This window comes from Oncorhynchus kisutch, linkage group LG28 (assembly GCF_002021735.2).
Source record: "Oncorhynchus kisutch isolate 150728-3 linkage group LG28, Okis_V2, whole genome shotgun sequence".
In the NCBI taxonomy this organism is placed as follows: domain Eukaryota; kingdom Metazoa; phylum Chordata; class Actinopteri; order Salmoniformes; family Salmonidae; genus Oncorhynchus; species Oncorhynchus kisutch.
Genome location: NC_034201.2, coordinates 39169563 through 39182660, shown reverse-complemented (window position 1 = coordinate 39182660; position 13098 = coordinate 39169563). Strand labels below are relative to the sequence as shown.

Below are 13098 nucleotides of genomic sequence, written 5' to 3'. Positions count from 1 at the left end.
CACACACACACACACACCACACCACACCACACCACACACACACACGTGAGGACTTTTACTGGAGCAACAATTGATTCCAACCCCTAAGCCAGAAAAAGCCTTTTTACAAGTGAGATCCTCACTTCTCTGAATTTGAGTTGGTTTAGGTATAGTAAAACATGTACACACACACACACATATTTTCTCACCTCCTTCTTCTTGTGCTTCATCTGCTCCTGGAACTTGGTGTAGTCGCGTTCCTGTTCGGCACGGATGTGTTTGGTCTCGTCCCTGAGCCTCACAGTGTGGTCCGTCTCCATCTTCTCAATGGTCTGCTTCTGGTGCTTCTCCAGAGTCTCCAGCTCCGTGTCGTAGTACTTCTTCTTCGCCTGGGAGGAGCAGAGAAAGAAATTGAACACCTTCACCATCAAAGAAACTATCACCATATTTATATCATAAGTAGCCATGATCCTGGTCATCCAGATGGGCTGGAAGGAGTTACAGCTGGAGAGGGTAGGAGAGGTTACTGTGGAAAAAGTAGAATGACATTTTACAAATGATCTAAAACAAAAATGTACAAAAGGGTATCAGAGATAATATCCCACATTTAAAAAATAATAAAATGATTATTATTAGGTGGGTGCTTGACACATTAACAGGGGCGTTGACGCGACACGGCGGGGGAGGGGGGGGGGGCGTTGACGCGACACGGAGGGGGGCGTTGACGCGACACGGCGGGGGAGGGGCCGTTGACGCGACACGGCGGGGGGCGTTGACGCGACATGGCGGGGAGGGGGGCGTTGACGCGACACGGCGGGGGGCGTTGACACGGCGGGGGAGGGGGCGTTGACGCGACACGGCGGGGGAGGGGCCGTTGACGCGACACGGCGGGGGAGGGGCCGTTGACGCGACACGGCGGGGGAGGGGCCGTTGACGCGACACGGCGGGGGAGGGGCCGTTGACGCGACACGGCGGGGGAGGGGCCGTTGACGCGACACGGCGGGGGAGGGGCCGTTGACGCGACACGGCGGGGGAGGGGCCGTTGACGCGACACGGCGGGGGAGGGGCCGTTGACGCGACACGGCGGGGGAGGGGCCGTTGACGCGACACGGCGGGGGAGGGGCCGTTGACGCGACACGGCGGGGGAGGGGCCGTTGACGCGACACGGCGGGGGAGGGGGCGTTGACGCGACACGGAGGGGGGCGTTGACGCGACACGGAGGGGGGCGTTGACGCGACACGCGGGGGGCGTCGACACGACACGGCGGAGGAGGGGGGGCGTTGACACGACAAGGGAGGGGGGGGGCGTTGACACGACAAGGGAGGGGGGGGGCGTTGACACGACAAGGGAGGGGGGGGGCGTTGACACGACACGGCGGGGGGCGTTGACACGGCGGGGGGCGTTGACACGGCACGGCGGGGGGCGTTGACACGACGGGGGAGGGGGGCGTTGACACGACGGGGGAGGGGGGCGTTGACACGACGGGGGAGGGGGGCGTTGACACGACGGGGGAGGGGGGCGTTGACACGACACAACAGGGGAGGGGGGGCGTTGACACGACACGGCGGGGGGCGTTGACACGGCGGGGGGCGTTGACACGGCATGGCGGGGGGCGTTGACACGACGGGGGAGGGGGGCGTTGACACGACGGGGGAGGGGGAGGGGGGCGTTGACACGACACAACGGGGGAGGGGGGGCGTTGACACGACACGGCGGGGGAGGGGGGGCGTTGACACGACAAGGGAGGGGGGGGCGTTGACACGACGGGGGGCGTTGACACGACGTGGGAGGGGGAGGGGGGCGTTGACACGACGGGGGAGGGGGGCGTTGACACGACGGGGGAGGGGGGCGTTGACACGACGGGGGAGGGGGGCGTTGACACGACGGGGGAGGGGGGCGTTGACACGACGGGGGAGGGGGGCGTTGACACGACGGGGGAGGGGGGCGTTGACACGACGGGGGAGGGGGGCGTTGACACGACGGGGGAGGGGGGCGTTGACACGACAGGGACAGGTTGATGTGACACTAGTGCGTAGGTGTGAACTCAGCTAATATCATGGTGTTGGTGTAGATGAAGGAAGAAGGAATTCTGGGATTTCATCCATTAGTGACACACACACACGTGTGTCAGAAGCCTCTATCAGTGCAAACACTAAATGAGGGGTGTGTGTGTGTAGACCTACGTTCATCTCCTGGTCGAAGCGTCGCTGCATTTGCTCTCTTTGAGCGTCCAGCTTGGTGTTGAGTAAGGCCTGGGCACGGTGCTCCTCCTTCTGCAGCAGACGCAGGTCCCGCAGCTCCTGACGCCTGCGCGGGCACACACACGCGCATACATGACACACACAAAGTTCAAATATTCTTACTGTCATAGGTCTTGACCTTCACATACTTTGACAGTAAAAGCACTGGGAGATATGGCATTGCCTAAAAAGACTTGGAGGCAAATAATGCATCAAAGATCTAATAAACAGTCAGTCACAACATTGTAGACTGAATCAGTTATAAGCACCATGACACAAAAGTTTTTCATATTAGAAGACAGAATATATTCTCTCCATATTCTCTCCATGACAACCCCCCCTTGGGTTGTGCCGTGGCGGAGATCTTTGTGGGCTATACTCAGCCTTGTCTCAGGATGGTAAGTTGGTGGTTGAAGATATCCCTCTAGTGGTGTGGGGGCTGTGCTTTGGCAAAGTGGGTGGGGTTATATCCTTCCTGTTTGGCCCTGTCCGGGGGTGTCCTCGGATGGGGCCACAGTGTCTCCTGACCCCTCCTGTCTCAGCCTCCAGTATTTATGCTGCAGTAGTTTATGTGTCGGGGGGGCTGGGGTCAGTTTGTTATATCTGGAGTACTTCTCCTGTCCTATTCGGTGTCCTGTGTGAATCTAAGTGTGCGTTCTCTAATTCTCTCCTTCTCTCTTTCTTTCTCTCTCTCGGAGGACCTGAGCCCTAGGACCATGCCCCAGGACTACCTGACATGATGACTCCTTGCTGTCCCCAGTCCACCTGGCCATGCTGCTGCTCCAGTTTCAACTTCCACCTGACTGTGCTGCTGCTCTAGTTTCAACTGTTCTGCCTTATTATTATTCGACCATGCTGGTCATTTATGAACATTTGAACATCTTGGCCATGTTCTGTTATAATCTCCACCCGGCACAGCCAGAAGAGGACTGGCCACCCCACATAGCCTGGTTCCTCTCTAGGTTTCTTCCTAGGTATTGGCCTTTCTAGGGAGTTTTTCCTAGCCACCGTGCTTCTACACCTGCATTGCTTGCTGTTTGGGGTTTTAGGCTGGGTTTCTGTACAGCACTTTGAGATATCAGCTGATGTACGAAGGGCTATATAAATAAATTTGATTTGATTTGATTCAGGGAATAGTCTTGCTCCCTCCATGACGATGACAACAGAGAGCTTAGAAATAAGAGGAATCTGACTACCAGATAGCAAGTGTGTGAGTGACAGTGTCTGAACCATATAGTGAACTGATGAACCAACACAGGGTGTGGTGTCACATTATCACCACTAGATAGCAGTGAGATCACCAGGCTACTGGCTCAAGGTCTTCAAATCAGGGAGAATGACTGTTCAGAACACTTTGAACTCTGATTGTAAACCCCTCAATTTCCAGATTATCTATGTTGTCGATTGGGGGGGATTTAGGTAGTCATAATAGTCATGTGAAATAGTGAAATATTTGTCCCATATAAAACAAGTGACTGGTATACCATTGTGTTTACTAGTAAACTAAATATCTTAGCACTGTTAGGGATTTATCACAATCCTTCCTTATCACTAAGGAATATAGAATGTTCCATGCCATGTTGCTCACACGACTCACACTGATCAGTGGCCATTGTCTCATATATTGACATTTGCAATTTTTCAGCTGAATTCTTTTCACATGAAGTCTAGCCACTTCTTGCTGTCACAAAGCTCATCTTGTGTATTTGTGCACTGATCTCAAAGGGAAAAGAGCAGACCAGGATGCCCAAAATAGTCTGTTTACATTAGGGACATCCGAACACAGCCCAGGCTCTCAACAACTCAGTGTACCAGAGATCCTGTTTTATACAGAGAGACGAAGTAGACCCGGCCCTTTTTCCTGACCTTGATTCAGGGAGAAAACAAGAAGGGTTTACCAGGAAGCAGTGAGACTTGCCTGAGAAACCTCATCTCTTCATCTTTCTTCTCATCATCGCTGATGATCTTGGATGTGGTCACACTGACCTGCACGCCGTCGATGACAAATTTCCTGGTGCGCTTCAATGTCTTATTGGAGAAGCGAGAGTCCTAGAAAGGGAGGAGGGAGTACTTTAACTTTTTGCACAGTTACAACTTTATGCCTCTATTATTTTGGAATGTGTGTGAGCAATATTTACTGTTCACTTTTTGTTTATTTCACTTGCAATAAAGCCCCTTGAAAATGAGAGGGAAAGAGAGAGACAGGTAGAGAGTGATAAAGAGTCTAATATATAGAGTAAGACTGTGTGTTTAGTGTCATAATTGGGTGACTGACTGCAGCAGTGTTGTTTACACTGTTAAGACCATTTTTAAAATCAGGAAATAGTCTGCTTCATGTTTTGTTTCCTTTCCTTGAAACATGAGAACAACACACTAGTGTCTTTAAAAGGAGAAGGTGGTGAATGGAGAACACTGTATAGCCTGCCTGCCAGTTGACAGGAAAGAGCAGTACTTGTGTAAGACTATGTGATCCTGCTGGGCAGGTTCCTCTATAATCACACTGCTCTGCTGCACAGGGAGGGAGAGCCAAGCAGGAAGTGAGATTCTCTCTGACAACAGAGCTCTGTCAACCCCCAATACAGTACAAAGATAATCCGTGTGGAGCCTGACTCTTACTGGGTCAGACCTACTTCTGTCTCTCCCCAGGAAGAGTAGCATGACCCTGGGTGACACGGCTACATTTCAAAATTATTAGTGGAAATAATTTTCATCCTATTGATGAAAAATGAAAGTGTATAGGTCCAGCTGAACCAACTCTGTTCTCTCTACATCTCTCACCAGAGAAGTAAGCATGTCCTGCTGTAGCCATTCTAAACCTTTGACAGAGACACTCTGTGCGTGTGTGCACACTGTGCGTATGTACGTGAACAAGTAAGCACACATCCAGTGTTCTCAGGGGGCCCAGGGGTCTGTAGAGCAGCTCTGCTGGAGCCTCTCATTTTGGCTATAGCCTCCCTCCCTGTGATCTCCATTCATAAACCCCTGGTCCTCCTGACCTGCCCATCTCTCCTGAACACAACCTCACACTTACACAAACACAAAAATCCCATTAATTTAGCCCAGTGGGGGGTAAAATGGAAAATGGAGTCACATTAGTTCAAACAGACTTGGCATTAAAGGATGGATGTGTCCATTTCCCAGAGAACAGTAGTTTGATTCCATCTCAGAGCCTTTGTGCTCTAAATGCAGCTTATTTTTTTTTACTTGAAAATATCAGCTTGTAGTCAGTGGAGTTCCACTGCTTGACAAGATCCAAAATGGATGAATTCAGGTTATGGATAGTTTAAAGGGGCAATCTGCAATTGCTAGATCCATTTGTGGACTTATCAATGAATGATATGTACCCATTGATTCTTGAAGAATATAACTTAGAAATGCCTCATGAACTTAGTTCAGCGGTCATACCCCATCAGAACCAAAAATATAAGCTTGTTTAAAGAAAGTACATTTAAACAAACACTGTAGCCTCAAAACATGGTTAAAACTATAATGTTGATATCATGGATGATCTGTCCTTGCATCCATAGCTCTGTCAATGAGCCCCATCCCTCAGCTTTTCACCCAGAAAGCGCAGACAGGACGCGTTATGGTTTCAAATGTTGATTTCCGCTTTAAAGCAGCCCTACGCAGAAATCGCTACTCCATTTTCTGGTCGCTAAAATTCTAATAGTTTGCTTAATTTCAGTTTATGTAACAAAACAAGTATAGTGTAGAGAATCATTGACCCATGTTAACCGCTGTGATATATATTTGATAACCAAAAATATTATTTTCAGGAGTTTGAAAATGGTGTACAAAACCGAAAGTAAAAGATGCAAAAACGAAACTTAATGGGAAGCATAGAAAGTCTGATGACTTTTTAAAAAGACATGGGGCAGAGAGAAAAATTAGCACAACTCATTTCCTGCAATTCTACACATTTTGCTATAGAGTGGAGAGAATTGTTTGCAGTTTTTAATATGATATCTGAGTCACACTGACTTACAAAATCAAATGGGCCCCCTGGCCGATAATTCGACCATGAGAACAAGTTTAGATAGCTGGCCTTTAAACTAACTTAGCAATCAAAAAATATACTGGCATGTGACTATCAGGGACTGACATAAGAGGATAAACTGTTGATGCACAACCAAATTTCAAAATTCTAGTATTCTGACTCGCAACAGTAAGTTGAGACCTCGACTGAGTTCCTAAAATTGATCCGAGGGCCCTCAAAAGGAGACAGCCAGTTGCCCATCCCTGCTCTACTCCATCATACCATCTTTTAATGGTTATTTTTTCTCTTTAGAAGTTCGGGTTTAACCAGTTACATCTTGATATAAAATGCCAAATATGTAAGAGTATAACTATAGCTTCACTAAGGCTAATTATCTCCAGACCTTGAATAAAGTAACATAACAAAACTCACTAGTGTTTCCAGTGATTATGTTAATGAGAGTTCAACAACCTCTGCATTCTCAAAACAGTTGCTTTGTGAGTAGGTGTTAACCATGTCCACAGGTAGCCATTGTTATGGGAAGTCACAGCGGTCTCACCCCAAGTCAGAGCAGGTACACCAAGGCCATAGCTCAGTAAGCTACTGGAGCCTGGCCGTGGAAATAATCATACAAAAGTTAAGTCGTAGATTTTTTGGTAAAAGACCGTGGTAAATCTTCTGTGGAATGTGACATTAAACATGGGATTACTCACCACCCTGGAGGAGAGGGTCCCGTCGTCCTTGTTGACTGACATGTCTCCTGACAGGTTGAGGCTGATGTCCATGCTCTCAGAGGCAGACATGCTTCCCGTGTCAGAGTACCGCTTGGAAATTCTGCTATTGGCATTGTGGTGGGGCATCAGGTTGTCCATGTTAGCCCCTATAGAGGCCCTCTCCGGAGGCCCACTCCTCATGCTGCCATTCATCCCGATCAGAGGTGTGGGGTCTGGGGTAAGGGTGCTGCCCTCCTCCTGGCTTTGGGGTATCTCTGGTACCTCTACCACTTTAGGCTGTGCCAGCAGGGGTGGGTTCTCGGTCTCGGGGGTGTCCACGGGCTTGCCCTCGTCCGAAGTGGGGGTGCTCTTCCCATCCTCGATGCCCGAGTCAGAGGCGGTCTTACCGGAGGTCTCGCTCTCGGGCTTGTCCGAGTCCACGATGCTGATGCCATCGTCGGGGAGTTGTCGGTCCATCAGCTGGTCATCGACCTTGTGGGGCGGTCTTAGGGGGGGTTTGGCGTCGTCCACCACAGGGGTTTTGGAGGGTGTGTCTGTGGGTTGGTCCCCTTCTAGACTAGTCTGAGACGGGTCCTTGTCTGGAGACTAGAGAGAAGAGAGGAAAGGAGAAGAAATCCATTGTTATTTGAGGCTGTCAACAGCCAGAAGCACCTTCAGTGCCAATGTTAAAAGTAATCACTCTAATATGAGCCAAATTAAATGGATGTAGCCTTAAATGCCTAATAGTCTTAGTCTCTTGGCTTCATATTGCAGCAGAAAGCTGGTGTTGACCTTTAGTGGTACTGTCTCGTGGAATGAAGTTATTCCTGTTGAAACTCTGACCTACATCAAGTCTCCCTGCTCTGAGAACCTGAGATAAGTATGAGCTGTCTTGGAGCGTTAAGCAAACAACGTCATCTGCCATATTTACGACTGCGGCCAGCCTTTCAATTGGCTCCTCTAAACACAACTGGAGAAATCTACAGATATTAATACCAGAATGAACTAGCTGGTAGCTCATTTATCAACCGTGCATACATTTCTTACTAAATTCTGGCATACGTGGAGATTCTAGGATTCTAGCAACAAATGATTGTGATTTATCAAACTATCTCCTGCCTTGGTATAGGCTCTAAGATTAAGTAGGCTATTATGCCCCGCTCATATTCCAAAACAATACTGTAGCCTACCCATACTGTCATAGGTTACCAGTCTATTTACTTTCAAGCATGTTTAGCTATTGAATGAGCGATGGATAAATGGTAGCATGGTTAGTTATTGAATGAGCGATGGGTAAATGGTAGCATGGTTAGTTATTGAATGAGCGATGGGTAAATGGTAGCATGGTTAGTTATTGAATGAGCGATGGGTAAATGGTAGCATGGTTAGTTATTGAATGAGCGATGGGTAAATGGTAGCATGGTTAGTTATTGAATGAGCGATGGGTAAATGGTAGCATGGTTAGTTATTGAATGAGCGATGGGTAAATGGTAGCATGGTTAGTTATTGAATGAGCGATGGGTAAATGGTAGCATGGTTAGTTATTGAATGAGCGATGGGTAAATGGTAGCATGGTTAGTTATTGAATGAGCGATGGGTAAATGGTAGCATGGTTAGTTATTGAATGAGCGATGGGTAAATGGTAGCATGGTTAGTTATTGAAACAGCGATGGGTAAATGGTAGCATGGTTAGTTATTGAAACAGCGATGGATAAATGGTATCCTAATATTGGTTGTGTAGCGGGAATATACCAGTCATGTCAGAAAACGAGGGACAGGTCCTGCTATATGATTATGATTTAGGCCTATATATAATCAAATTAAAATAAATATATTAAGCGGCATTCTGCTATGCAAACTGGGTATGCATATATTTTATCATTAGGCCTAGACGTTTTAATGTTATTACCCTACCATTATTATAATTCATGTGCGTCAAACACCTCCATTTCTCCCAACAACAACATTTGCATGCAATACAGTTGATCAACCACTAGAAGTTGCGCATACACATTGTCTGGGATTTGTGTGGCAATACACACACTTTCCCATCAAATTCAAAACGTATAAATACCAACCTTTGCAGGAAAACTAGCGCACGCGAGGTTTAGTCTTTTTTCGCACGCACCTTTGATAAATGAGGCCCCAGGCCCTGAGAGGGCTGTTCACAACCTCTACACTCCGCCAATGCACATGCTGTAGGTTCCTGCGCGTGTGCGTGCGTGCGAGCGCAAAGGCGGTCTAAGGTTTCCTGAAAGATGCACTCTCAGGCCTCGAGTTTCCCTCTGGGGCGGGGGGTTTGTGTTTGTGAGGTGAAAGCAGATTGGAGCATCTGCTGATTTCAGACTGCGTCAGCAGCAGCTATAAGACTAGAGGACAAGACAGACAGCTGATATACTGATGAGCTAAGCTGAGCAAAAACAATAATGAAGACAACTGCTAGGGTCCACCCAAAATGACCAACCTGAAATTACATCAGGTCCATATCACATAATATATATGAATGACTCATTATCACCTAGAAATAATCCAACCAGTCTAATGTCGTTAACTTCGTTTTAGTACAGTTTTATTAGAAAAATAAGGTATATGTTAACTGAAAGATAAAAATCTGTGGAACAGGGGTCATGTCAAACTTTGAATAAGGAAGTTGTCAAGAGGAGAAGCTAAGGCGATATTTGTGCCGGTGTGCAGGACAAATAGCATGTATTTTTAGCGGTGGGTAAGTGGGTGTGTGAAAGCATGAATTCCGGTTTCTGTTCCTTTGTTTGGCTCCAGTGTGTTAGTGTCCTCAGATTTTCTCTCACTTTCCCCCTATACATGCATAAACCACAAACCTATTACTCGATCACATGGCAAGTACACAGAAAAACTTACCTAGAAGTGTTTGATTAATAGATCTGATAGGATATGAATAGTAGATGTTTTAGGGGCTGTTTCCCTGAAACAGATTAACCCATTTTCTATGCAGATTCTCCATTGAGGTTGTTTTTACATCCTGGATGAGGCACAATCTTTGTGCAAGAAATGGCCTTTTAGTGTTTGAATAGTAGAATGACCATACAAAGAGTCCTCATCATGGACATAATGGCAGCTGGGGGTCGATGTCACCCCGGGAGTGTGCGACTATCAGTATGTGCAGAATGTGCTCGAGTTTGTGTGTGTGTGTGTGTGTCCCCTCGGCCCCATCTCAGTGTGCGTGTGTGTCCCCCCTCGGCCCCATCTCAGTGTGCGTGTGTCCCCCCTCGGCCCCATCTCAGTGTGCGTGTGTGTCCCCCCTCGGCCCCATCTCAGTGTGCGTGTGTGTGTCCCCTTGGCCCCATCTCAGTGTGCGCGCGTGTGTGTGTGTGTGTGTCCATCTCAGTGTTTGCACTCCTAACACCAGACACACCCCCACACTTCAGTGAGCGCTGTCCTGACCTCCCCTGCTCAGTCAATACACTCCCCAGTTAGAGGGTAGACCACACACACACACACACACACACACAGGAAGCTGCGGATTGTGGGGTTTAGGGCGTGCTAGCAGAAACATTCTGAAGTCAGCATACATAGAAACTGTCAAAAGTTGATGTACTGTAATTCTATACAGCCGTTATTGTACGTAGACATTAAGATGACATTGCTACACACACCCTCCTTTGATTTCCCTCCCATTATGATTGGTAATGAGATTCATTTTTGGTTGAATAAGCCAAACCACTTTGAGATCTATTGTATAAGGCTAGTATGAAACAAGCATTTTGCAACAATTTGTGTATGTGACCAATAAAATTGTTATTTGAGATTGTTAATATCTCTCTCTCTCTCACACAAACTATAAAGAGGGAGATGATGAAGACACAGTAGAGAGTTGGCAGTAAAAGCCTTACCACTGGGACTGTGAGCTCAGCGGTGTCATCCTCCTCTCCTTCCTCTCTATTGTCCTCAATTTCCTCCATGACTTCAGCCTTCGCCTCGGCAACCAGCTCTTGCAGGGGTCTGTTAGTCTTCACCGAGCAGACAAAGGGGTGCTGGGGGGGCAGAGGCAAGAGGGAGTCAGGACAACCATGTTACAACCCAAGAACATAGAACAGTGACCGGGGGCATAGAAAGCAAGAGGAACTTTCACTGAAGGGAGAAACTTAATGTGCCACCTGCATCGACCCATGGCAAGAATACCAGAGACCAGGGTAGGAGCTCACCCTGATGAAACAATGAAGAGTTTATTACCCCAAATCCACATGTGCTTATGATACCAAGTTCCTAGATTAGACAGAGCTAAAAAGAGAAGAAGAATTTAATTAGAGTGAATGAATATGAGCTGGCTTAAGAGGGGATCATTTGACAGCCACAAACAAGGCTGTGAAAAGGTTCAGGTAGCCCAGAGAAGATAAAAGAGAAAGTCATCCATTATTCAGGTGATTTGCACGACAGGTCATTTAATTGGCCCAGCTGGTGCAGGTAGGCATGTGAGAGGAGACTGGCTGAGGCGCAAAGGGACACTCTGGGCTGCCTGAATCTGTGTGGTAGCATTAGCAATAGCTTTTAACTTCTCCAATGACAGAAAATTAATCAAGTCAGCAATGAGTCAAGGGAGAACAGAGTGCTAGCTATCAAACAGGTGACAGGAGAACGCCAGGCAAAGTGCTGCACTTGAACACCACACAGCAGTGTCTAGGGTATCAAATAAAACAGCGAGAAGCATTTTAAAACACGTCACTAAGACCTCGGAGTAGGAGTGCTGATCTAGGATCAGCCCTCCCCCGGTCCATGTAATCTTATTCATTATGATCTAAAAGGCAAAGCTGATCCTATATCAACACTCCTACTATGGTAGACTCTGCCCCTCCGGCTTCAACATGTTTACTATGACATTGAGCCCAGACAACCAGCGCTACACTAAGCCAACGTTCAATGGGTGAAGAAAGCAAACGGCTACAGGGGAGTGCCTCACCGCTGTAGCCTCCCTCACCCAGGCCTGGCCTGGACTGCTGATGGGCCACGGTGTGTCAAATGCTTCATTGTCAACCAAATGGCCCAGAGGTAGAGGCACAGAATGGCTGAAGTTACTCCCAACTGCTGGTCCAGTTAGAATTTGGGCATGGGTAATCTGATCCTAGATCTGTGGTTAGGCCAAGATGGTCCCCACCAGATCCACCATCACGGCCGTGGGGAATTAAGATACTTCATCGTGTGGTTGTGTAGACAACATGTATACAACATTCCTCATATGGGATGAGGTGACCATGGACATCAAATCGTTATGTCATATGCGCCGAATACAATACTTACGAGAACCTTTCCCAACAATGCAGTTCAAAAGTAAGAAAACTAAATAATATACAAATAAATAGTAAGAATAAAACAATAAAGAGACTATAAAAGGAGTACCAGTTCAGAGTCAATGTGCAGGGGACAAGGTAGTTGAGGTAATAAGTACTGTCGTAACTAGAAGCACAACATTTCACTACACCCGTATTAACATCTGCTAACCATGTGTATGTGACCAATAACATTTGATTTGATGCATGTTGGAGTAAAAGTGACTAGGCAATCAGGATAGATAAACAGAGTAGCAACAGCGTATGTGAAGAGTGTGAAAGTGTCTCTCTGGGTGTGTGTGGCGTCAATAAGCATGTGAGTGTGTTGTGTGTGTGAGCGTATGTAGTGTGTGTGTGAGTGTGTTGGAGTGTCAGTGTAGTATGTGTGAGTGTGTGGGTCGAGTCCAGTAAGTGTGCATAGAGCTAGTACAAGAGAGTCAGTGTAGTATGTGTGAGTGTGTGGGTCGAGTCCAGTAAGTGTGCATAGAGCTAGTACAAGAGAGTCAGTGTAGTATGTGTGAGTGTGTGGGTCGAGTCCAGTAAGTGTGCATAGAGCCAGTACAAGAGAGTCAGTGCAACTAAAAAGGGGAGGGTCAATGTAAATAGTCAGGGTAGACATTTCATTTACTGTTCAGCTGTCTTAAGGCTTGGGGGTAGAAGCTGTTCAGGAGCCTTTTGGTCCCAGACTTGGCTCTCCGGTACTGCTTGCTGTGCAGTAGCAGAGAGAACAGTTTATGACTTGGGTGGCTGGAGTCTGAGAAATTAGGGCCTTCCTCTGACACTGCCTGGTATAGGAGGTCCTGGATGGCAAGGACCTCTGCCCAAGTGATGTACTGGGCCGTACGCACAACCTTCTGTGGCTTCTTACTGTCGGATACCAAGCTGTTGCC

At 47.6% G+C, this 13098-nt stretch overlaps 1 protein-coding gene across 1 annotated transcript in view; it reads right to left on the bottom strand.

The window, feature by feature from the left end:
• Positions 1 to 13098, bottom strand: part of LOC109872574 (serine/threonine-protein kinase 10-like) — a 56672-nt gene that overhangs the window by 6161 nt on the left and 37413 nt on the right. The window contains exons 8-12 of the mRNA XM_020463855.2: positions 10778 to 10918; positions 6909 to 7514; positions 4138 to 4268; positions 2163 to 2286; positions 189 to 368 (exon numbers count right to left, since the gene is read on the bottom strand). Of these exons, the coding sequence (XP_020319444.2) occupies positions 189 to 368; positions 2163 to 2286; positions 4138 to 4268; positions 6909 to 7514; positions 10778 to 10918 (1182 nt within the window). The remainder of the gene's footprint in view (positions 1 to 188; positions 369 to 2162; positions 2287 to 4137; positions 4269 to 6908; positions 7515 to 10777; positions 10919 to 13098) is intronic.